General features: G+C 39.1%; 1 protein-coding gene across 4 annotated transcripts in view; it reads left to right on the forward strand.

Annotated features, from left to right (window-relative positions):
- The window catches only part of zeb2a (zinc finger E-box binding homeobox 2a), a 55,038-nt gene extending 29,783 nt beyond the window's left edge, over window positions 1–25,255 (forward strand). For 2 of the 4 annotated variants that reach the window (XM_051120112.1, XM_051120113.1), the window contains 8 exons: window positions 10,879–11,097; window positions 14,608–14,676; window positions 15,579–15,767; window positions 17,098–17,312; window positions 18,736–18,844; window positions 19,182–21,133; window positions 21,506–21,686; window positions 23,111–25,255. In XM_051120112.1, the coding sequence (XP_050976069.1) occupies window positions 10,879–11,097; window positions 14,608–14,676; window positions 15,579–15,767; window positions 17,098–17,312; window positions 18,736–18,844; window positions 19,182–21,133; window positions 21,506–21,686; window positions 23,111–23,715 (3,539 nt within the window). In that variant the 3' untranslated portion in view covers window positions 23,716–25,255. Of the gene's footprint in view, window positions 1–5,278; window positions 5,850–10,878; window positions 11,098–14,607; window positions 14,677–15,578; window positions 15,768–17,097; window positions 17,313–18,735; window positions 18,845–19,181; window positions 21,134–21,505; window positions 21,687–23,110 lie in introns of those variants that run through there. The other 2 variants (XM_051120115.1, XM_051120114.1) reach the window with 2 other exon arrangements.
- The last annotated feature ends 1,978 nt before the right edge of the window (window positions 25,256–27,233 follow it).

Here is a 27,233-nt window from a genome sequence, read left to right on the forward strand (position 1 = left end):
TTACATATCAGCCCAAATTCAAAAACCTTTTAGGATTGAATACCTTGGAATCCCTGCTAACTATTAAGTAGTTGAGAATACAGCACCCACAATCGCCAACAAAGTACTTAAGCGGCGAGTCGCACGCCGATTCAGGTTTCGCCCGGCTCTTTTTCAAGTCAAAGGAATAAGGCTTACTGTAATCTGCACTGGCAGCGCCGTATGTTATTATCGTGTCCTAATTAATCTTACAGGAGGTGTAATTCAACTTCAGATTAGGCCCGTACCTCACACAGATTAATTAATGTCTCTAATCAGCAACAGCAAAATTAATTTTGCCCTGATTATGCGCGTTTGAATTTGCATGTGCTTAAAGCAGGCTCTTTATTTCATTATGATATCGAGCGCAGTCTTACGCACACACAAAACAGGTTAGGCTGCCGCAAACGGACACGCACTAGTACGCGCAACTGGATGAGGGCATAATCTGTGTTATTCGCTCGTGTTTTGGCACACACGGTGCACAAGGCGCGTGTACGCACACGCTTGCGGCCGTAGCCAGGAGCTGTTTGCAGTAGAGTGTTATTGATGGGGCTGTGGGAGTGATGGAGAGAGAGATGCTAAAGAACAACGCAGCAGATGCGCTGACAGTTGTTCACAGGCAACCTTGTGCATGTTTAATACCACCCCAGCTGATCCTGGGCCTGCTGAACACAGGAGAGCACAGCTTCCATCCAGCTTGCATGTGTGTTTGACAAAGCCATCTTTGCCCCCGCAGCAGCACATATGAGCGGCCCGTGCGTACGGAGGGATATGGGGAGGGAAATCGCATTCAGCTGAGCTAGAAGTGGGTGAAATGGTGCAGTAATGCATGGGCTGAGAGCAAGACGGCAGTCTCAGCTGTTAAGATGCGTATTAGAGAAATTTCAATGAAATTTTAAGCTCAGACAGAAGTCAGTTTCTGTTGATCAGTGTGACCAGTTGTGAAATTCACAATCATATTGAAATGACTAGATTTAATGCATGAAAATGCACATTTAACCTGCACGTATGTGACCCTGGACCCCAAAACCAGTTTTAAATAGCACGGGTATATTTGTAGCAATAACCAAAAATACACTGAATGAGTCAAAATGATAAATTTCTCCTTTGTGCCACAAATCATTAGGGATATTAAGTAAAGATCATGTTCCATGAAGATATTTTGTAAATTTCCTACTGTAAACTTACTTTTTGATTAGTAATGTGCATTGCTAAGAACTTCATTTGGACAACTTAAAAGGCGATTTTCTCAAAATTTAGTTTTTTTTTTTTTTTTTTTAGTGCACCCTCAGATTACAGGTTTTCAAATAGTTGTATCTCGAACAAACCATACATCAAGCTTTCAGTTGACGTATAAATCTCAGTTTCCAAAAATTGACCCTTACGACTGGTTTTGTGGTCCAGGGTCACTATTAGCCTCTCTGAATCGAATGTATAACTCTCTATCCGTGATTGACGCACTTACCAACCGAAAGAATGTGAGGGATTTTTAGGGAATTGTTAAAAGCGAATGGTTTCCCATGCAGGCAGCACTTGTGAAAGTACAATTAGCGGTCATATGCTGTGAACATTTGCCAAGACACACTGAAGAACGTCCAAAAAGGAGAAGTTTTGAGAAGAAGGCTGGAAATCAAGCCATGTATCGCTAAATTCTCAGAGGGTTTCTTATGATAAGGTAGAGATAGTTTGTGTTTGTGGTGCCAGTGAAAGAGTGCTTGTTTTCTTCTCTTTTTTTCTTCACAAATGAAGCGTACCATAAAATGGCGGAAGGCAGAAGAAGGAAGTGTGGGAAGGTTGTGGGCAGGATGGATGGATAGATAGATAGAGCCACTCCTTACATGAATATTTCATTAGCAACCTGTCTGCTGGTCTGGAGCCTTCATTTAAAGCCCCCCTTTGAGGTCTTATTTTTTGCTCCATCTGGACCTGTTAGCTTTCAGAAACCCAACAAGCACCTCTGGCAATGCCACTGAGGAGTCTTAGCAGAACCCAAGCTGTTTCCTTTTAGTTTCGCCTTTTGTCTGATAGTAAACAGGTATTATGGAAAGATCATTGCGTTCCATTAAATCAGCCTTAAATAAAAGTAACCAAAGGACTGGAATCAATTTTTGAGAAGTGGAGAAGTTGGAAACGCTTTCAGACAGCTCAATAGGAGTTATATTGATGGCCTGTGGGGAGATCCAGTCATGTTTTAAAGTGATAGTTCACCCAGAAATAAAAATTCTGTCATCATTTATCCACTCATACATTTTGCGGAACATATGTTGTTTGTTTTTGTTTTGTCCGTATAATGGAAGTCAGTGATTCCCAGTATTCCCCAAAATAGATTTTTTAGTGTTCCACAGAAGAAAAGTCATACAAGTTTAGAATGTTGTGAGGGTGAGTAAATAATGACAGAACTTTCCATTTTTGGGTGAACTATCACTTTAATTGTTGGCTTGTGGGAAGATCCAATCACAAATGTGTGCTTTAAAGTGATAGTTCACCCCAAAATGAAAATTCTGTCATCATTTATGCACTCATATCTTTTGTGGAACATATATCGTTTGTTTTTGCTTTGTCCGTATAATGGAAGTCAGTGGTTCCCAATATTCCTCAAAATATCTTCTTTTGTGCTCCACAGAAGAAAATCATACAAATTTGGAACATTGTGAGGGTGAGTAAATGATGACAGAATTTTCAATTTTTGAGTGAACTGTCACTTTAAATAATAACAAAAACAAGTATAGTAAATGTTGGTTGCAATTTAAGTAATTTTACCTCTCTAAAAAGGACAAAAACATGCTTATGTAACCCAAAAAACACGACGTAAGGTGTCTCGTCGTTTTTCCTCCGAGAGAACCTGGTGTTGTTTTGCTCGTGAAACTGTTTGAACAGCTAGTGACCGACGGGCCAATCGCATGCTGAGAGCCACCGAGCATCTGCCGGGAGATTTGCATATTAATTGACCCATATTAACTTCCAAAAAAATTGATAGACTCCAAACTCGGCCAACAAATTCATCTGCCCGCGCTTCTAAGCCCTCACCTGCCGATTTTATGGTAGAGCATCGCGGTACAAAGACGTCGCGCTCAAAGGAAAGAAACCCTAAAATTGCAGGTTTTGTTAGCGTGTGTAATTTGCGTCGTCTCTCTTTTCAGCTCTCTGGCCCCGAGGCGGTTTGGGCTTTTTGTGGTTGTTCTTTTCTCCCAGAGTGCAACCTGACTGATAGTTCGCCTGAGATAGAGGTTGACTTCTTTATCTTCCTCTGCGCAGCATATTGTGTTCTCCTCTCCTCCTGCCTTTTCTCCTCCTCAGGGTAGCCCAGTGAGCTATTGTGTGTCTCCAGCTCTACGAACGTACACACACGCACACACACAGGCACTCTGAGGCTGGTAGAGGCCCAGAACAGTTGTCGAGAGAGAGAGGGGTAACATGTGCATGGGGTGGGCACAGATGGTGGGTCTGCGTGGGGGAGGAAGGGGGAAAGGTGGGCCGTCTGGCGGCATGAGCAAGCCTCAGAGAGCTCTCTCTCTCTCTTTCTCTCGCTTCCTCTCCTCCCCTTCTCTCCTTCTTGCCTGTTGCGTTGGGTCCTATAGTAGACAAATGGGAGTTTAATTCAATTAGGGCCAGGCTACTGTTGCCGCTTCACGGCAGGGTCTGTGGAGCACCGCCACCCATTTACAGATGGGTGCGCGCTAGATAAGTGCGCGCGCACACACGCCGTCTCTCTCGCTCTCCTTTTTTCACACTCGCAAATATTGGCAAGTAGTGAAATACTTAAATACAAGGAAAACAAAGCCCGCCACAGTACACACACAGACACACACACCCTCTCCAGGTTTGCAGTAATGGTTCACGCATTGCTGAGTTTTCACTGAGGATCACGGCGGCACAAAAGCGGCCCCTCTCTTCCTGGGCCCTTTGTTCCCCCAGCACCAGTGTGACCTCTCCGGCTGCCTGGCCTTAAAACAAACACGGAGAGCCTCGTCTCCCATCACACACACCGTAAACAAGAGCACTTTCACCGGCCGTTATCTACATTCTGACCCCGCGAGAAAAAATAGACCCAATGCAGACGCTATCTGTCAGGTTCAAGGCCTTCGCTGATATAAACAGCCTTGTGTGGGAGTCACAGATTCATTGTTGGAAAGTGTGTAGTTATGCACAGAACTGATTTTAAAGACCCTGTCATCAGAATTACAGTTTTGTGGTTTTTTGTGGGTGTGCTGGCTTTAAGGCTATTTATACGCAAACAGCAGACTATAGCAGATATACGCATCTGAAAATTCTCTTTATTTCCCTTTTTAGAAAATTTAAGAAAAATATTTGATTTTATTTTTAATGGAGTGTGTTAGTCTGGACTAAATTTAATTTCCCAACTATTTATTATTTATTTATTTTAATGGAATGTGCTTGTCCTGTCAAAACATCATCTTCCAACCATTTTATTTATTATGTATTTATTTATTTATTTTATTTTTATATTATACTTTTATAGAATGTACTTGTCCTGACAAAACATAATTTTCCAACAATTTATTTAATTTTATTTTAATGTAACCCAACAATTTTATTGTATTTTATTTTATCTCCTTTTATTTTATTTTAATGGACGTGCTTTTCCTGCCGAACGTCCTTTCCCAACTATTTGATTTTATTTTATTATTTTATTTTTAATAGAATTTGCTTGTCTTTACAAAACGTCATTGTCCAACTATTTTATTTTTATGTAACGTGCTTGTCCTGTGCAATCTTACATTTAATAGGACACAATGCAGAATACTGCAGTTGTCAAACAATTTTCTGTCTTTCATAGACTTCTTAAAGCTTTTTAGACCTAAAATTATATAAATTATATTATATACCTAAAATTAAATACCTTTTGTATGTTATTACTATGTCCAACAGGTGAAAATCACATCATTTCCTGTCAGATTCCTTTGCATTTTTTGAACAATTAGTTATTTTATTATTATTACCCATTTATTGTAGATCAAACAGCAGGCTCAGCATAAACATTACCGCCATGCGCTTTTCCGAGGCGTGAAACAGGTAAAAGTTTGCCCTCCCTAGTCCTTTTTGCGCATGAATGGAAGATGGCTGATTTGATTTACATGGATCATTTCCAGGCTATAGCCACTAGGCAGCGACCTCCTTTCAACTGTTTGAAGCCTTACCTAGTCGCCCCCCCTCCCCCACTGCTCGCTCAGGTGATGCGCACCGCACAGGAGAGAGAGAGAGAGAACAGAGCAGTTATTTTCCACCGTCTGTTCCGCCGGGTTTCATTACCGTGGCAGAGAGGCACCTGGGAAAGACCTGCGGCAGGCTGTCTGATTCTCGACATGGATGTGGAATACGCGCTCACCTTTCTCTTTCGGCCGCTAGGAACAGGCGCAAAGGAAATGAAAGCAAGGGGAAAAGACGGATAGCAGGCGGATTACCTGTAAACAGGGAATGTTGAAAAGGTGTGCGAGCCAGCGGAGGTGTCGTTCAGTCCAGATGGATGCGATTGTTGAGCGTTCGGCGCTACAGAAACCTTTTCTATCAGAGATAATCGAAAGCTTGAATCATCTTTCGCCACCTACCAGTGAAATGGCTCCACTGTGGCTTTGGGTTTGCAGGTGTGTCTGCAGTTTTTCCCCCCGAGCGCTGGGAACACACTCCGCATGTGAGATGAGAGGATTGTAAAAGATTGTGACAGAGCACACACATACCTGTCTAAACAGCTAAACTGCTCAGAAGAACATGTGTATGTGCGTGCGCGCACAACTCCAGGCTATGGAATGTGTGAACCTCTCCCAGTTAGCGGAGAGAGTTTTAGTTCGTCCAAACTGGACTGACACAAGGTATCGTTTCTGTATGTTAAATGTTTGTTTGCTAATGTATTCCACGTTTTAAAGATTCTGTGTATCTAGCTTGTTGCTCAGTTCTTGGTAAGGATGACTCTCGGGACCATCTTGAAATGCATTATGCCTTATTCTCAAAGGAGAGCTACCAGAATGATAGGTGCGGTTGCTCGAGAATACGAAACAGCAGAGAGAGAGAGAGAGAGAGAGAGAGAGAGAGAGAGAGGGGGAGAAAGGAGAAGTCAGGGCGAGAGAGAGAAGAGAGGTGGCCTCTTTGTCTCTAGGGTGAGCACAATGGACCGTTCACTGCAGGAATTATACGGCAGGACAGCTGCCGGAATGACACACTAAAATGGCAGCCAATAGAATTGCAATGGGGGCAGATCTAAATGGGGGAAGCGCATTTGATTGGTAGATATAAAATAAAGTTACACGTATATATGGAAAAGTATCAGCATGTTTTAATCATACTTTGTAGTTTTTCTGTAAAAATATTCAAAATAGAAAACTTATTGAAAGTAGTTATAACCTGAAGGAGTTCATTCCACTTTTTAATAAATCTGAATTTGAAAAATTTAATTTAATTACTGAAAAATGCTAAAAATGCCGCAAATTGATGACAAGTTAGATGGATGAAAGCAAAGATATTATAATAATAAGCACATATGTACTGTGGTCTTTTTAGTGTTTTTCCATTTTAACTTTTTACTCCCACAATAAAAAAAAAAAAAAAAAAACATAAATAAAAATGTTAAATTCCCTGCAGGAGTTTATTCCACTTTTTAATAATTTTGAATTCAATTACAGATGAAAATCAAATTTGATGATCTGAAAATGCTGAAAATATGATAAGTTACATGAATGAAAACGAAGATCTTATATTTTCTATGAATAAAAACTTCATACTGTGCTCTTTTGAGTGTTTTTTCTTTTTAACTTTTTACTCTCATACAAAAAAAATATGTTTATAAATAATATATATATTTATACAAATTTTTATATATTAATACAAAGAAATATATTATTATTAAATATTAATATATATGCATTCATATTAAATATTGATATAATTATTAAATATATTTATATTTATATGTTTATAAAAATAAAGTTACACATATATTTGGAAAAGTATCACCATGTTTTAATCATAGTTTTAACCATACTTTATGGTTTTACTGTAAAAATATTCAAAATTGAAAACTTAATTTACAAATTTTTACTCTCACACACAAAAATATATATTTCTAAAAAATATTTATATATATTTATAAAAATATTTATGTTTATAAAATAAACATATTTATTAATGTTAAATATTAATGTATTTATTAAATCTTTTACTGTAAATATATTCTAAATTTAAAAGTTAAAAGTTACAATCTAAAAATGCCACAAAGTGATGACATGGATGAAAGGAAAAAATATTATAATGTAATAAAAATTATACTGTGGTCGGTTTTTTATTCATTGTTCATTCACCTTTTAATCAATTTAAATTCAATTACAAATGAAAATCAAATTTCATGATCTGAAAATGATAATAATGTGACAAGTTGACAAGTATGAAAACAAAGATCTTATATGAATGACAACTTATACTGTGGTCCTTTTTGTGTTTTTTTTTTTTTTTTTTTTTTTTACTCTCACACACATACAAACAAATTTAAACCCATGTTACATCCTGCAGGACTTCATTCCACTGTTATTCAATTACAGATGAAGAGGAAATTTTACGATCTGAAAATGCTCAAAACCTGAAAAGTTAGATGGATGAAGGTCTTATAATCTTAAAACATCTATATTCTTATCAATAGTGTTTAGTTTTTTTTTCACTCGCACGCACAACAGTGCACAAAGCCATACAATATCTTGGCCACATCTGTCAGACCCATGAGACCTTAGATGCAGATAGTTTGATGGATTGCTTTGCATGCCCATCACTTGTTTTTTTTTTATCACTCACGCACACAAAGGCAAAGTGTCTGCTTAACAGAATTCAAAACATGCCTGTTCCTTTTTCCAAAATGGATTTCAAACCTCAGCATTTTCTATTTCTATTTGTGCTATGAGAGAATCTATGCAATTACAGTAAAATTAGAACATACTTGCAGAACAAACCATACTGACTTTCTGTAAAAAAAAAAAAAAAAAAAAAAAAAACAATCTCAAGCATCCACGCAAGTATTCAAGCAATGCCATTCGGAATGTGGATTGCTAGCATATGCTGTCGAAAAAAAAAAAAAACACAGAATACAAGAACAGGAAAATGTGATGTAAAGAGTTTAGTGTTTTGTGTGGGCTTAAAGTCAAACCACTCAGCAGTTCACTATTATTAATATTCAGCCCTGACCTCTGTATTCATCCTCTTGATTCTTTTCCCAGTCCTCCCACTTCTTTCTTTCTCTTCAGAACACTCCCACCATTCAAAGTCTGAATGATTGGCCGCGGCTTTTTAGCTCCGATACCAAAATTCAGGGCTGCCTTTCGTACCTGTGCAAGACATAGCAAAGTGCGCTTATTGGTGAAATAAGTGGCCGTGTGAGAGAGCGAAAAGGAAGAGATGTGGGAGGAGGGGGGGACAGGGGAGAGAAAAAGGCGAGATAAAGTTGCTTTACGTCCAAGGTATACTCGGACCACACAAAGAGGCTCTCATGTCTTACTTTCAACCACTCCCTTTATGTCTCTCTTTTGCTTTCTCTCGCTCGCCTTCTCCTTTTCATTCAAGGAGGGGGGGGTCTTCACCCTCGGCCTGAAGTCGCTCCTAAATAATCCCGCTGGTCACACCTCTTAGTTAGAAAGCTTTTTGTCCCACGCCCCTCACCCCCGCCATACCACCTCACCCCACTCTTTGGTATTCAGCCCGGGTCAGTGCATTTCGACCATCCCTTGTACCCGAGATGGTTCCCCTTTTAATTTGCACCTGTTGCGCAGTTGTCCGGGGGAGCAAATGCAGCCCCACGGATCAGACAAAGATCATATTATGATCAGATACGTGCGGCTAATCTTCACGTCCTCTGGCGAGAGCCGCCAAAGGGAAGCGGCCAGTCTTTTTTGCATGGGAACCTGTGAAAAAAAAGACGTCATTGGTATTTTTTTTTTTTTTTTTTTTAAGTGAATGGGCTCCTAGGGAGAGATTAGGGGTAGTTAAGGTACGGAGGAGGGAATGGAGCGTTCCACAGCCCAGTTGAGTCCATTTGACGCCAACGAACTGGGAAATAGAGCACGGATGGAAGGGAAAGTTTGTTGTTTTTCAAAACTCTGCGTTCGGGAGAGGGAGAAAATTGTCCCGAAATCAGCAATTAGGTTTTTAATCTAACCATTAGAGAAACTTCCCACTAGTTCTCACTGCTTTGGCAGCGTGCCTCTGAGATAAGGTGCCCGGAGAGCCTAGGGAGATATATGCTGTATTAGGCAAGGAAAGAACTTCAAATGAACCTGAACGTTAAACTGCTGTTCCCATGATGTAAGCTTCATAGTTTATTAGACCCTCAACACGTCTCACCACCAGAGTCGTGCAGGGTTTTTGTTTGCTTTATCATGTTCTCTCTTGTTGTTTATCACGCAGCAGTCTGGTCTTGTGAGGTTTCCTTTATCCTGACATCTAGAAGTTGTTATTGTTACTGTTTATATATACATTGTATAAAATAATGACCTGATTCATCGCATTTATAGAAGTTTGTATTTACTTAATATTGTGTGTATGTATATTTAAGAAACATTTACATTTATATATGTTCACATCAGAGGTTTTGCCAGACTAACATTGCCAGTTAATTTGAAGGACAGGGTCGTAAAAATTCTGTCATAATCTATTATTACCTGACATTTTAATTTCATATTGTAATTAGAATAACACATTTAATTGCTTCTATTTTTGTTCACATTTTCGGGACGGGACGACAGCGCAGTATTAAAAAAACAACAAAATACGCTAGGGCTGGGTAAACAAAAAACAAACCAATATATTAATAGATTGTCATTTTAATGAACCAATATCGATTCTTAAATCACTCGATCTTTTGTTCTATGCTGTTTTCAGTTAAATAAATGAACGGTACACAGTGCGTCTTCCTTCCAATAAATAGCAATTTGCAACTTTTGATATGAAACAAAGTCTCAGATTTCAAATTCTGTCCATTTCATTAGGAAATTTAAGCAATAAATACAGTTGTGGCGTGAAAGATCGTTGTAGCTTCTGTGTACTCGCCTGTGCGCAATTAAACACATAGGAAAACATTCGTGACAGTTTCGTTTTTGTTCTGGATTCAGTGCTCTGCTGCCACACTGGAGCGCACTCACCACCAACTGTACAGGGGTGGGAATTACAATTACAAGTTACTATAGATCACCTTCATTGTAATCTGTCAAAGTGACGGACAGCCTTCAGATTTTTCCGTCACTGCAAAAAAAAATTCTGTCTATATAGATATGTGTGTGTGTGTGTGTGTGTGTATATCTCACAAAAAGTTAACAACACTTGTAATTTTGCAAAGCTATGTGCATTAATCGCAAAACTGTTTTTTTTTTATTTATACATAAAATATGTGTGTGTACTGTGTGTGTTTATTATGTATATATAAATACACACACACACACACACACACACACACACACATATATATATATATATATATATATAAAAGAATATAAATATGTTTGGTATTAAATATATTTATATATAATCTTAATTATATCAATAAAAATATATGCATGTAAATATTTAATATAAAACTATATACTGTATGTGTGTGATTAGTGTATATATACATAATAAATATTCACTGAACACACACACATATATAATGTAAACAAAACCTTTTATTAAAGAACTTTTCATAAACTACTCTTAAATAATCTGCTGAATTTCTTTCTTTCTTTCTTTTCTTTCTGCTTTGACTTTATTACCATGTGCTTATTGAATATGTAAAGAAGCAAAGAAGTGGGGTAACAGACCAAGATTGTAGCCGAATGGCCTGAGATGAGCTTAACCTCAAATAATAACACCTCGTCTCTGTTCTATCCTCAGTGCTGAGTTATGAAAATGTGGTGGATGCCGGTTCAGGGTCCGATGAGGAAGACAGACTCCTGGGTTCCGAGGGCGAAGGCAGTCCAGCAGGCGTGCCGAGTCTGGAGGCCTCACCCCGGGTAGCCCATGCCCTGCTCTCCTGCCGGGGAGATGAAGAAAATGAAAGCCAGGATGGGGCAGGAGCCCACGTCTGGCGCCACGGAGACCTGAATGGTTCAGGTAAGAGTGAGTGCTAAACTGAGGTATTAACATGTGAAAAATACCCGAGGTTCATTTTTTTTGTTGTTTTTTTTTCATCAACTGTGCCATTTTCATATTACCAGTACAGAGCAGCTTTATTTATTAGGCCAACACCTAGCAGCTGTTTGGTATTTTTGATGTAATGGCAACTTGTAAACTATTAGCTCACATTTCTTCTCTGGTTCCTTACTTTTTCACAAAGTAGGTTACACCTAATCTTCTGTGCCTCATCACTGTCTCCACACCCCTTTCCTCTGGCTTCATTTTGACTCACCCACCCAAAACCAAAAGCGTTCACGATCACGGACAAGACCCAAGCTAGTGAGGCTTTAAAGACAAATTCTCTTAATTAGGATCGCAGAGCTATCATTTAGCATGAGCGTGCCCTGCTGAAGACTCATTAAAGGCCTTAAATGAAATTTTTAGCATTATGATGGCCATTTACATACATAATAGGCCCACAATTCCCTGGGCCTGGCTGACAGTTACAGAGTGAAGGGAGAACTCATGCGAGTCGCCCGGTTTGAAAAAAAATAAAAAAAGAAAGAAAAAACCCCGACCCCCAGCAATCAGTCTCGGCTAATGACTAAACCATATGCATCACTTAACTTCAGAGAGTGTCACAGTCGCAGAACTAAACAGGGTCTTCAGGGATGTGTCATTCGCATGAACAGTGTTTTGTTTAGTCGATGTTCACACAGTGATATGCTAGATTAATGAACGTCATCCGAGTTTATTTGAAGGCCACGCCTCTGGCAGCGTAGCATTATTTTATTTCAGTGATTAAACGTGAAGGTATGAGTCTGCATGCTTGGGGAAAAAAAAATATTGTGGTATATGCCGGTAAAAGCATCATCTTTAAAGAGGTGCATGAATCATGTGGTTCTTCCTCTTTTATCAGTGCACCGTGCTTGCTCGAGAAGATTCACCTCAAATCTCCCGTATATGCTTTGCTAAGATGACTTTTGGAAGTGATTTTAATTTGCATTTATCTGATTTATAAATAAAGCAGTATATTTTTAAAATACATTTCCCATTACAAACTATATTAACAGTATTGCAATTTGATTGAAAACCATTTATTTGAAAAAAAAAGGTAAAATATTATTACAATTCAAATGAACTATTTTCATATATTTTAACATCTCATTTATTTGTTTGATGACAAAGCTACATTTTCAGCAGCCATTACTCCACTCTTCAGTGTCACATGACCTGAAATCAGCAGCTGATTTGTTGCTCAAGAGACATTTCATATCATTATCAGTATTGAAAACAGCTGGAGGAAACTATGATACATTTCACTTTTAGTTCTCAGGATTCTTTCATTAATAAAAAATTCCAAAGAAAAGCTAAAATAGAAATCTTATGTAAGATTGTAAATGTCCATACTGTTACTTATCAGTTTAATGTCCTTTCTGAATCCTAGTATAAAAATAATTCTTAAAAATAAATACTATTAATAATAATAGTAATAAAATAAAAAAAGAAACTAACTGACTGACTAACTAAATAAAAAAATAGATGTACTGACCTTATTTTTTAGTGGTACTGTACATATCGGTGCATTAAATATGTCTTATATAGTGTCATTTTACATCAAATTTACATCATCAATTTACAAATGTAAATTTACATTTTTCACAAGCCCTACATTTTTGTTTATTTCCAGACTTTAAAAAAAAATCCAAAAATACTTTAACTAACTAAATAAATGTACTGACCCAATATTTTTTAGTGGTACTGTACATATCGGTGTATTAAATGTGTCTTATATAAAGTGTAATTTTACGTCAAATTTATATCATCATCAATTTACAAATGTAAATTTACATTTTTCACAAGCCCTAATTAATATTTTTGTTTATTTCCAGGCTTAAAAAAAAGAATCCAAAAATACTTAAAAACACACAAACACAAAAAATAAATAATAATAATAATAATAATAATAATAATTACTGACCCCATATTTTAGTGGTATTGTATATATTGGTGTATTTATATATATTTTAAATAAAGTGTACTTTTAAATTTTTTTACAAGTGCTAAAACTTTATTTCCAATCTAGACCCTACTGTATTTATTACTAGACACGAAAGAAAAGTTGTTTCTCCCATTATTACATTTCTCCCATTTGTTTCCTATGCTCTAATCAATGTAATGACAGAAAAAAAAACCACAAAACCTTTTTTTCTTAGTCTCAGAAGGATATGTAGTTCCTGTTTTGTCACACTGTACAGCAGTATCAACACTTGTGCTGTAGCTCCAGTATTTGCAAGCATATCTACAGGCTCTTTTGAATAAGTCTATGTCAAATTGCCTGTTGAAACAAAATAAAATTTAATCGTTCACCTAAAGAGATATCCAACTTCTGTGTTGCAGTGGTTAAAATCACACCATTACCTCAGGGGGCCTGCAGCTACCACAAGCAGAACTGAGACTCTAATGTAGTTGCCATTTTGTCACTTGAGGAAACTGTATTTCTCCGTCATTCACACAACACACATTGATTTGCTCAAAATTAATCTCTGATACCACTTTAGCTTCCTCTCACCAGGGTTTTTGGTGCGCCACACATGACGTCCGGTCCTTCGTATGACCTTAAAATATCCCCATGCCAATGCAGCTAATCGCTAACCCTCCCAAAGAAGTTTTAAGCCAATGTACCTCAAAGGAAAGCACAATGCTAAGAACTCAGGAGGGTATTTTCACTGGCTCCAGGCCTTGCACTTTTATCTGCACGGCGCAGAAGGAGACAATTTCATCAGGAAGGGGTTTCGCGAAGGCAAGCCCCCTATTAGCAAATGCCTTGTTTCTTTAAAACTTTGTTCAATGAAACACGTCCAAGCCTGGTAAAGCTTTTGATGCTCAAAACATCCCTTCAAGAAGCATCGCTCACACAATGATTTCGAACTCGGCTTTGAAAGACGGCTCTTAAATGTGGTGAAAAGTGAGAGAATTCGTCGACTTTCAGAAGCTCTCTCGGTTGTCATACTTAGATAATGAGGAAGGAAGTGGAAGGCAGTTTTGAAATTAAACAGTACTAATGCAGTGGAAGTGCATGTGTGTGTGTGTCAGGAGTCTTGAGTACCCTTGTTTTCCCCTGCGTTGTGGTGTAAGAGGTGCTGTATATCCTCCTTTTGTGGGGGAAGCTTATGATACTTGTGACTGCCGGTACGAAGTCACATGAGAGGGAGGAGGAGGAACAAACACAATAGCTGCAGTATATGAGCAAACTCCTCTCAGACCACCCTCCTCTCCTCCCTAAATACCTTGACATGATTTCTTAAGCCCTGCTTATGGAAAAACGTATCATTCTTTGAGCTGCTGTCAACATGTCTGAGATATAACTCTTCCTGATATGCAGGATGTGCTAATTACACTTCAACATACATTAAACAAGTTAATTAAAAGTCAGTTGATTTGCAGCTGAACTGTTTTTGTTCTAGTTATGACGATCGTTAAACATTATGCTTTCTTTTATTTCAGAGGAGCGAAAAGCGGAGTACAACTCTATGAGCCCTGACATCTCTCTCCATGGAATTGGAAATGGTACAGGTGAGATGGCTTATACAATAAATAAACATATTTAGAACGCTGGGTCAACAAGTAGTAATTAAGACATATTCATTATGAAAGCTTTCCTATGTGAACGCATGCTTGGCGTGCATGTGAGCATGTGAGATAAAGCTCCCTCATGTGTGTTCAAGGGAGATGGAAAGTAAACATTTTTAAGTTGAGCACGAGTGCATTGCAAATCACATTTTGCAGCCAAATTGAGTTTAAGGGCAAAATCGAATTTGTTCAGTCCATGTACTTTCAAATTGATTACAAGGAAACAATAACATTTTTATTTGCTTACCCAATTTCCAGTCATCTAAAGAAAAAAAGAATATCTTTAGTCATTTTATTAGTAATCTACTCACATGTTTTCACATATATAAATACATAGTTTTCCAAGGCGCGGTTGTCTATTCATCCTGTCGGTATCTTTAAGTACTCCTCCGTAAAGCATCCAAAAACCTATTGTTTACGAAAATCACGTTTAAAATCTTGTTCTGTGCAATTACACATAACACATGATCTATAATTAGATTATTGAGTCCAATTTTATGTATACGATGAGCAATACAAAGTGAGATCAGTTACCCTGGCACGCCTAATTGCCATATAACCCGATTACCCATAATGCTGGAAATGTTTAAAGCATTTTCAAACATGCAAGAGGATGCTTAAAGAGTGCTTGATGATCAAGCTGGCTCCTATTAGTCTTTGAAGTGGCCATTATGTTGTAACTTAAATAAATACTTCCACCTTGAAAGGCCTTCTAATGGTTTGGTCTCCACTACATCACACTTAGAGTGGCCAGTGTCCTAATGTTCAGCTTGGTCCTTTTCAGTGACACTGAGCATCAACCACTGGATTCATTTGTGCTTTTTCTCCCCACTTCCTCTGTGCAGTTAAGGGTATTGATGCCTCTTTAGCGCTCGAAAACATCTTCGTCAAGAGGAAACTGGATGACGGTGAGGGACATGCGGCGAGCATTGCCGAATACCTGCAGGATACCGTTATCATTTATCCAGAGGACCCAGAGGAGGGGACGCGACTGGGCACGCCAGAGGCCAATGGACAAGATGAAAATGAAAATGGTACGCATTAAACTATACATACGATTATTTTATTTTATTTATTAGAATATTCATTAGAATACCGTTTGACTTTGTGAATACATATAAATGACAGCTTTTTAAAATCTTTTTGTGCATTTTTTTAAAGACCATATGTACCATTATTTTGTCACTGGTAGTACCTTCTTTGGCAAAATTAAAGTTTTTTATGAAATATTGTTTCCTGATTTTTTTTGGCACTTTTTTTGGTCATCAGAGTTTTATTTATTTAATGTGACAGAAAAAAAAATGCATAAAAAAATGCATTTTACAAAATGGCTGCTGCAAGGTATCAAACCACATGTTGTCAATCATTGTATACTCACTAAATTAAGTAGTTTAATCCATTTGTATTCTAGATTTTACAATTCCCTAATAATAAAGTAGGTCACATCGGTGACTTCAAGCTTCATATGAAATCTTAAGATAAATAATAAGATTTCTGATAACTGAAAAGAGACAATGGACTTAACATGGGCCTTGTTTCAAAGATGTTTAGGAAATAGGAAGAAGGAAGTCAAGTGATGTCATCAGTGTGATTTTTATTTCAAAATAAATGATTTTGTTCAGTGACACAACTCCAGGCGATCTTAGAGAATCTTTCAAAAAGTTGTTTCAACTTAATATAATTTGTTACCCCGCTGCCTTAAAATTTTTAGTTTAGTCAACTTGAAATTTTAAGTTACTTAATGTTAGTTTAAGTGATAACTAGAATATTTTAGTTGACTAAACTAAAAAATTTTAGTCAGCAGGGTAACAAATTATTTTAAGTTGAAACAGCTTTTTTTTACAGTGTACTTTTATTATATATTTATTCAGCATTCAGTTTTTCATGCCATTTACATCATATATTTGATAGTTATGAATACATTATTGTATTTTAAATGGTTTTTTTGACCTGTACATGGCTGTGGGGATGAGCGGTTTTGTGGTGCTTGGAATTCGACATAATTAATTTAAAAACAAATATTGCCACATTAATGACTCAAGAAGGTTTAATTGTTCAAATAACATATTGTTTCATTTTAAAATATAAATAAATTGTAACCCTAAAGAGTTTTTCAAGTTTAATATTTCTGTAAAGGCTAGGGACAGAAAAATGGACATTTCCATAGAATGACCCTTTACAAGTTAGATTGTGTGGACAAAATGCATATATTTTGTTCATATTTGTTTCACATAACTGAATGCAGTACTTTACCTATCGTTCTCCCATAGCCTCATATGGCAACTGTTTGTCCCACATATGCTGTTTTTTTTTTTCTTCAATCCCCCCTCCTTTACACTGTTCACTCCTTTCAATTTTGCCCAGATCTGGCACTGAGGACGCCAGATGCCTTTGCCCAACTGTTGACCTGCCCCTACTGTGACCGGGGCTACAAGCGGCTGACCTCCCTAAAGGAGCACATCAAGTACCGACATGAGAAAAACGATGAGAGCTTCCCCTGTCCCCTGTGCAGTGACACCTTCGCCTACCGCACCCAGCTAGAGCGCCATATGGCCACGCATAAGCCTGCCAGAGATCAGGTGAGACGAGGCCCACCTCAATCCGTACCCGCACTCATTACATCCTCATGCTACAGAAATCTGGGTTCATTGTGCAAAGATGCTGCATCCCTCATTCTGAGCTTGTTTACTCATCCGAGGAGAACACGTTTCAGCCTGTTGATAGCTCCAGCATTGAACGAGCTCCTCCGGAAGCTCCTTAATACTTGAATCCTTCACACCGGAGCCACAGCTGTGCACTGTCATACTCCCCTGAGTGTCCGCCCACAGCCGGCCATGTGTGGGCTGTTCTAGCACATTGAGTCCTATAGGCCTGCCGATTTCTCGCATCAGCTGTTGGAAAGGAGTCAACTCAAAGGATGCGGGGAAAGCTGATGTTATTTCTGCCTTTTAGGCTGGTCTCAACATGAGCATGCTGTGAAAAATGCAGTGATATGGAATTATCTTGAAGAGGAAACTCTATATCGCTTAGATACTGAAGGAAAAGGTCTGTTTTTGATGTGGTAAAAGGGCTCTCAGTTGTTTGATAGGATTATAACAGGATATCCCGCGTTTAGGCTTTCAACTTTGAACCTTAAGCAGACTTGGGCACGTTGGAAAATAATTCGGAATACTTGCCTTGCACGCTCATCTTACTGGCTGATTCACACTCGCACATATGCGCACACGCGTACGCACATATGTGCACCTCTTCAAACTGAATTAAACACGACCAGATGGCTTTTTTCCCGGTGATCTAGAGTATCCTAATCCTTAAATGACTTTAAGTGTTTGTTTATTTGCTCTAAAGAGGTATTTTCCTGAAGGCTTTGAACATTAATTCCAAGGTTCACCTTGCTAGGTTTAGTTTTATGTTTCATCATGTGTTCGGTATATATATTTGCATACACTCATACAGAAAAACCCCAATGCACATCTTAAACTGCCCTATGTGCACGAGTATGACTGAACTTTTGAAGAAAGGACTTCACAGTACTGTACATAGTGACTATTAAACGTGCATTTGTGGACACCCACACATTTTTCGCAGACCTTTTGTGTCTGTGTGTGGGGAGCAGGGTGAATGCTGTTGTTTTTGTTGTGCATCTGGGGCCCACATTTGAATTTCAAATGGAGGAAGAGCACCTACGTTTAACTTTGAATGGTGAATACAGATGCAGCCTACACTGTTTTAACTAAACCCAGACAACAAGTGTTTAAAGTACGCAGATAATAGTTTAACGGATAAGGTACTAAAAGGCACCACCAACTGATCATCTAAACTTTATGCAGAAGAAAAAAAAAATCTGTTGCTTCAGTAACCTTGGACACACATACCTAAATACAATTCTGCTCTGTTTTCTGTGTTTAATTAATCAATAGAAATAAATAAACATTTATTTCAGCAGCAGAATTAATTATAAACTCTTTTCTGACTGTTTTGTGCTCTTTCTCTCCCTTGCAGCCTCAACTGCTAAACGAAGGGGCCGGTAACCGCAAATTCAAGTGCACAGAGTGTGGCAAAGCCTTCAAATATAAGCATCATTTGAAGGAGCACCTCCGCATTCACAGTGGTAAGTGTTTCATTGAATAATATGTTAAGAGCCTCCTTTCATAAATGGCTGTGAAAAGAATGCCAATAATCTATATAATCTTATTTCATATGTCTCCGGTTTGCCTAATGGTAATTCAGTGTGGTTTGGATAGTCTGGATAGATGATGAATATTTAAAACCATAATTATATAATTATGCAGGAATTATTTTTTCTATTGTAGGATCTCATCATCCTATCAATCATTAAGTTGAATGATGGGGTGTGGAAAGAAGTTTAAGGCAATTCTAGCTTGATTTAATGTGTAAAATATGTAAATGAACATCAATTTATTTATTTATTTATTTTTTTTTTTAAGGTGAAAAGCCATATGAGTGCTCCAACTGCAAGAAACGCTTCTCCCACTCTGGCTCCTACAGCTCCCACATAAGTAGCAAGAAGTGCATTGGCCTTATCTCTATTAATGGACGGGTACGCCATGGAGTCAACAGCAAGCCTGGCTCATCACCAAACTCTGCTGCGTCCTCCCCTGGCAGTCCTGCCTTAGCTCAGCTCCGTCACAAACTGGAGAACGGCAGGTCCATGAGCCTCCAAGACCCATCTGCTCACCCAGACATCAAGTCAGAGCCCATGGACTTCAACGAATACCGTCTTATGATCGCATCTCAACAAGAATATGGTGGGTCAGGAGCCTTTCTCAATGGCGGTGGTCATGGAGGCAGTCCTCCGGGGATGCACTGTTCATCTCAGAACCCCCAGCAACATCTGGGCATTGGGTCGGATCCTCATCCATTGAGCTATTCAGGGTTTATCAACAACATGAGTGAGGTTCAGAAGGTTCTTCAGATTGTGGACAACACAGTTTGCCGGCAGAAGATGGATGGCAACCCTGAAGAGATCTCTAAGCTCAGAGCATACATGAAGGAATTAGGCTCCCAGATGGAGGAGCAGAATCGGGTACTGGCCTCCCAGCAAGGCATCCTTGGCGTTGGTCACAACAGTCCCACCAAGACCATCATTGACTACACACTGGAAAAAGTCAATGAAGCCAAAGCGTGTCTCCAGAGTTTAACAGAAGATTCTAAGAGACGACCTGTAGATATCAAAAAAGAAAGACCCAGCCACGCCATGGATCTTCTTTCTGAAGATAAAGCACAGGAGAGGGATGTGCAGTATGCACCATTCTCTTGTCAGTATTGCAAGGAGACGTTCTCTGGCCCTATTCCATTACATCAACATGAGCGATATCTCTGCAAGATGAATGAGGAGATCAAGGCTGTCCTCAAACCCAATGATACTGTACCAACTGGTCGCAGGGGGCTTTTCGGCTCAGAGCAGCAGGCTGGTGTGATCCCCTCATCCCTTGAGAGGAATGCTACCAGCCCTGTCAACCCCTACAAGGATCACATGTCAGTACTGAACTCAGAGCCCAACTCAGAGGAATTGAGGAAGATCTCCCTGGCAGTGGGTCTTCCTCAGGAATTTGTGAAGGATTCGTTTGTGCAATGGAAAGCTCAATCTCACCATAGCTTCTCTAGGAAAAGATCTCCTCCTCCTGAGAGAAGTGGAGAGATCAATCATGGCTTGAGCAGGGAGTCAGCATTTGCCCGGTCACCTGTTTCACTAAGCCAATATGCCGACTCGACAGCAGAGATCCAAGCCATCACCAATGGGGATTCGGGACACAAGTTGTCCAAACCGCATCAGTTTACAGGCATTAGGCAGACCAATGAAAAGCCACTCGACTCTGTGGACCACTTGAGAGGTGAGACACCCTCACCTTTGAATCTCTCATCATCGTCATCCAAACACTCACATAGCAGTTCGTACACCCCTAACAGCCTCGCCTCTGAGGATGCCCATGGGGAACCACTGGACTTGTCTTTGCCAAAACAAGTTTCCAAGGCCGAACGGAGGCCAAAACCGAATGGTTTTTCCATTGACCACACTATCAACTCCTCTGCACGTGAACCAGGAACAGAGCCTTTAAATTTGGCCCACATCAAGAAGGAGTTCAATGGACCCAGCAGTTTGGGCAATGAAAATCAGCTGGAGAAAAGCTCAAGCCCCATCTTTAGCATAAACCCTTTTGGTGGCGGGCACATGTACACCTCACTTCCGCCTCATGGAGCATTCCCTCCTCCTACTTTCATGTCTACGGCTCAAGCCAGTATTCCGGGACTCAGGCCCTACCCGGGGTTGGATCCCATGAGTTTCCTTCCACCTATGGCTTACACTTATGCAGCGGGGGCAGCCACTTTTGCTGAGATACAGCAGCGCCGGAAGTACCAGCGGAAGCCAGGCTTCCAGGTAAATAAAATGTTTTGGTACCAGGAAAAAATAATTTCTAGTGTAATCCCCCTTTTTTGTTGTTGTTTTTTAAAATGAATGTTATCATGCCTAAAACACCTAAAATGTTGTCTACAGAATTTCCTTGCTCTGTTACATACATGAATTCATACTACTTTGTTTACTAAGCTGAGAGAACCCATGTAAGTCAAGCCATATGTCCCTCTTTTTGAGACATCTTCTGGTGATAAAGGCCTTATACAGGTTACAGAGATAAGCTCTGTCCAGACTTGGGATCAAACACGGGGCAGGGGCTGTCTCCTCCTAGGTGGCAGGTTAGGATTAGGATTTGTGGCAGGTTAGGATTGTGTCTAAAATCTGTTTCTTTTGCAGGGGGAGCTACTGGACAGCGCAGGGGACTATCTGTCAGGGCTAGAGGACCTGACAGACAGCGAGTCGCTGCTCGCCCGGAAGAAGATTAAGAAGACTGAAAGTGGTATGTACGCGTGTGACTTGTGCGACAAAACATTCCAGAAGACCAGTTCCCTCCTAAGACACAAATATGAGCACACAGGTATATCACATTTAGACAACTCTTTTTTTACCCTCGTCCATCCCCCCTCCAAGTAATCCCCTTTTACCACATTGTGTTTTTTTCTTGTTTCTTTCATTCCTTTCCTCCTTTAATTTTTTCATACCTACTTTTTTTTTCTGTCCATTGCCATATTTTTGTTGTACATTTCAAACCCATGACAAAGGTGTAACGGTTTCTTCCTTTTGACAGGCTCAAAGGGGAAATATTTTTAGATTAGCAGGTGACACCAATGATATTTACAATCCAGCTAAAATGTACAAAAATAGTTACCACTTTAAATGGCAAACGCACACACAACAATTTCTCATATACGTCTTCTGTACAGTGAACCACAAAAAAAGGTTTTAAATTGAGCATTTGGCCCACCAGTCGATATGGAGACACATTGTCAGTACAGTTTTGTTGGCGAGCCAACATGTAGCAATATGCCAGGTGTGTGAAAGCCTGATGTGTGCGTGGCATTTCTACGCCACAATGTGACCTACCCTCCTGGGGGACTCCTCTCTTTCACACGTTTGCATCATCCTCACTTACATTCTTCGGTCGGAATGCATAGAGAGGAATCTGCCGTCTCGTCTATTTTTGAACTTGATGAGGGGAGGTGGGGAAGGGGACCATCTCAAGTATGGCTGCTATGGAAGGTGTTGCAGGCATGCCAGGGCTATTCATGGCCAAGAATATAGTACATCTGTTCATGTGCTTGGTGCTGATGGCGAGTGTGTGGGTTTTTATGGCAAGTATGTTACTGGTGGAATGACTGAATGCCAAATGGCAAGTCCCTCCTCCTTCACTGATTAGAGTAGAACTAATTTCCTATTTTTCTGAAAGTAGACAATGCGATCCAAGTTGGCGAAAGAGGAAGGTGTGCGGGAGGTGAGGCGTTTGGTGTATGCGTTACACAAGGCGTCACGAGGCGAATGTCTTATCTAAGCATTTTCGAATCCCGAGACATGATGTCATAAACTCTGTCAGGGATGCTGACTGCCTCACTTTCACCTTGTGCGGCATGGAGCGATAATCACCTGATCTTCTTGGCTGCATTCAGAACAGTCACAGACAGCCTCAGAATAGCACCTCAGGACTGTGGCTTCCCCCTCACCTCCCTGCACTGTTTTGGTAACATCTAAAATAAACCAGTGGGGTTTGTCGCTGCTCGATATGAACGGGTTTTCAGTCTGGACTTTTTCTTTTTTTTTCCTTTTTAACCCGAAATAATTCAATCATATGGTACAAGTAAGGAGGGATATGTGTGGTTACTTGAAAGATGTGTCTAGTAATGCATACAATATATCTGAAGTTTGTGCATCCTCCACATATAGAATTTTCAAATTGCTTTTTATAGCTTGAAGTTGGTATGGATGCCGAACTAACCTGTTGGCTCCTCTCTCTTTGTGTCTCTGCAGGAAAGCGGCCTCACCAGTGCCAGATTTGCAAGAAGGCCTTCAAACACAAGCACCACCTCATCGAGCACTCACGCCTACATTCGGGCGAGAAACCCTACCAGTGCGACAAATGTGGCAAGCGCTTCTCCCACTCTGGCTCTTACTCGCAGCACATGAACCACCGTTATTCCTACTGCAAACGGGAGGCGGAGGAGCGCGAGGCCGCCAAACAAGATAGCCACGACAACGGTGGACCCCTGGAGCCCACGGAGCTCCTTATGCGTCGGGCTTACCTTCAAGGCCTTGGGCCCCTGGGCTTTTCGGATCCAGAGGACCAGACCGAGGACATTACACGAGAAAACACCATCTTGAGAGATGGTACCGAGGGCGGGGCCAGGGAGGCAGAGGAGGCATATCCGGAAGTGACTGACAGGCAAGAGACAAGGTTGGCTGAAGAAGAGGAAATGGAGACAGAGGGGCAGAGATTTGACACTAGGAGCCCTGATGGGACAGCGAAAGATGAGAAAGAGAGCAAAGTAATGGGAGGGACAGAGGACGAGAGCTCGGAAGAGGGGAAACCGGCGAGCAAAAGAAATCCTGACGGCGAGAATGAGGATGCTGATTAACTACTGCATTTCGGAATAAGCTTCCTGTATTCTTTGTTTTCTTTTTCCCTCAAGCTTGCGCCGTGCCCTTCTTCCGCCCTTTTGGAGGGACTTTGAGCCAGATTCTCATTTGTACCACACTGCCACGACTTGGTTGTCTGAGCGTGCGCCTGAGGCTTGCACTCGTCGATATAAAGAGTGGAACTCTAAAATCAGGCATCACAAGCTAGGCTGGAACATGAAGGAATCCATATTATGCAAAAATTCAAGAGATAACAAGTGATTGTCAGAATAAAAATAAAAGAAAGGTTTTTAAAATGTACAGAGTTTTCAGCCAGAAAGCTGTGCGGTGCTGATTTCCATATACAGTAACTCCTGTGTTTCATTGTGGTCGTAGCACAAGCCTGGAAATTGCACTCTGAAAAAAGAAAACAAAAGAAGTATTAGAAAAAAGGAAAAATAAAAAAAACACAAAAAATAAAATGAACAAAAAAACTCTTAGGTAAAAAAAACATTGCCTATATGTACTTATACTGCGCTTGAAGACGCAGTAGTGTGTGAGTGTTATATTTCATTATCACTTACTGTGATACCCTTGGTTTTACCTTTCTTTTCCTGACCAGCCATTCAAGTTTTGGCGTCTCACCATGGCTTTTTTTTATGAAGCGACTTTAACTAAATAATACCTATATGATTCTTAAACATACAAAGTCTTAAAGTTGGCCAGGGGTGGATGGAAAGAGTTTGGGTAACTGTAATGACGAAGGCTCATTGTATGAGGCGACGTCAGAACCCCTGTGTTTTTTTTCGTTCGAGAAAAGCCTTATATGCAAACCCTTTCACCTGTGTTTTCTGCAAGTGCCATCCTTGTACAGTATAAAGCGAAGTCAACTAGTGTTCTCTTTGCACCTGCTTTAGTATTAAATGAAAAATTTCACCTTGTCGTTTGAAATACCTACGTCAGTATTAGTATATCTAGACTGCAGTTGTTTAGTTTACATATTGTTTGTGCAATTTTCTGTATTTTTTTTAAGATCATCTGTCAGTATTATCTTGGTTTGTTTTGTTTTGTTCAATACAAATTTCATTTTTATTTTAAACTACCATTTTATTTATGTGACTCATTTTATATTTCCTAATTATATTTATTTCATACTGTAGTGTACAGTATTATAGTTCCTTGATATAGATATATTTTAGTAAATAAGGATCCTTACAAGTGGAGCAAATTTTACGTAAAGAGAGCATTTATTGTATCTGGAGCGATTGCTGTGAATTGCTCTTCATACTACACTTACCTAATGAAGGAGAATCTACAATTTGGGAACTTTTGATACAATATTGTGAAAACACTGTATTTTTGACTGAAAGGAAAAAAATTCCACTTTATTCATCTTATTTGTTTTTCCTTTTTTCCCTTTTTTAGCTAAAGAAATAAAGGGGGGGCTGTGGTTGTTGGGATTTTTTGAAATGTCTGTTGAAGTATAATTTAATTTTTAATTTGTAATTTCTCTTGAAAATGACCTTGCTCGAATAAATGTAGCCCAATTTAATTTTGAAAGCCTGTGTAACATCTCACTCAACGAGTCACTTCAATTTTCTCACATTATCAACACTTTTTATTATTTGAATGCAAAATAAACATTCCTATATAGCCGAGAAAAAAAAAATCATACAGTTGGCAGTTTAGTATCTTTGATATAATGTATGCGTGTGTGTATGTGTAATAAGTAGTGTCATCCATATTATAAATCACCTCTATAAACTGGAGAAAAATAGCTATCAAATATCAGACTTTAATATTCCCCTGTATCATTTTCTGTGCTATCATTTAATTAATTACTGGAACCTTTACCTTTTGATGTGGATTACACATAGCAATATAATCCACCTTATCAAAGTCTCTCACAGTATGATAGCCTTCTATTAGTCTCTTTGAAGTTGAATGATGTTGGGTTGCGCTAAATTAACATCAGCTGCAGGCTGCCAAACTGGCTGTGAAGTCTCGACGTTGGAACTCTAAGGAGTTCCATTAACCATGACCTTGCTAATTTTCTCAACTCACATACTCATCTCAAGTTTAATTTTCAAGGAACTATTCAAGACACTTTTCTCCCGCAGGGATGTACAGTCCATTTCATTTTAGAAGCTAAGGTTACTGTATTAAAGAGTCCTATCAAATTGAACCGCATAGTACTTATACATAAGCTACATTCTGTTGCAATCCACATTTTCTCTGCTGTCCAAAGTTTGATGGGTAATGTATAGTTTGGAAAATAAACGCATAAGTGGGAAAAACACTTAAATGTGTATATGTTCTGACACTGAATGATAACATTTGGGGCACTTTCCGTGATACAATATGGTAACTATAACATGCAAATTAAATTCAGTTAAGCAGAAGTTTAATTGATATGGTCTAAGATTGTAGCTGTAGTTGTTTCCATTCAGCTGATTATCTAAAAGGATCGATATAACTAAGTGCTGTTGACCACACTGTACTTTATCTACACTGACCTTTGCATGCAAAGCACATATTTAACACACATTTAAATAAATAAAAGACCCAGTACATTTATAGCAGTTATTAAAAATATATTAAACTAACTGAAGTTGTCTACTGACAATAATTAATGAGACATACTATATGCAGGTACAGTGAAAATATATTATTTATATTAACTTAAGGTAAAAAACTACTAGAATATGTTGTGGTACATAACTGTAAAAAAAAATCTAGCTATCTATAACCAACATTTAACAATATAATTGTTCCGTAGTTATAGTTACTATTAAATGTGGTCACTTACTATAGTATTAGCACTACTCTCACTAGTCAATCTGTCTATCATTAAATATAAAAACTAAAAAAATGAGTAGGATTTACATGTGTCTGAATATAATAATTCAAAAATCAGTTGTCTGACATCACAGTCAAGTAAGTACATGAAAAAAACCCACCTACAAATGAGAGGTTTTATATGAATTCCAACTGGACAAGGCTGGTCATTAGCCGGCCCAAGCTGATCAGCTGGACTACCAGCTGGTGGATCTTGATCAAGCTGGTTAGAGTTAGTAGACCACCTTGGACCACAAACCAGCTACCATGTTCCAAAACCCAGCTTATAACCCTGGTGAAAAAACCAGCATATGCTGGTAGGTAGGTTTTGATGCTGGTTTAAGCTGGTCCTTTGCTGGTTTATGCTGGTCCTTGACCAGCAACATGACCAGCAAAAACCAGCAAAGGACCAGCTTAAACCAGCTAAAGACCAGCATAAATCAGCAAAGGACCAGCTTAAACCAGCATCAAAACATACCTACCAGCATATGCTGGTTTTTTCACCAGGGAAGCTGATATGACATCATTTTTTTTGACCAAATGTTTTACTATAAACAAACTATGTTTGTATTATAAACTAAAACTACTTTATAACAGTATTAATCTATAGTGAATTTAACAAAAAACTGCCCCACGTCTGCGCAGTTCACACTACGAAGTGTGAATATTGACCACATCCTATGATGCCTGCAAACGACTA

Source organism: Labeo rohita, chromosome 9 (genome assembly GCF_022985175.1).
Source record: "Labeo rohita strain BAU-BD-2019 chromosome 9, IGBB_LRoh.1.0, whole genome shotgun sequence".
NCBI lineage: Eukaryota > Metazoa > Chordata > Actinopteri > Cypriniformes > Cyprinidae > Labeo > Labeo rohita.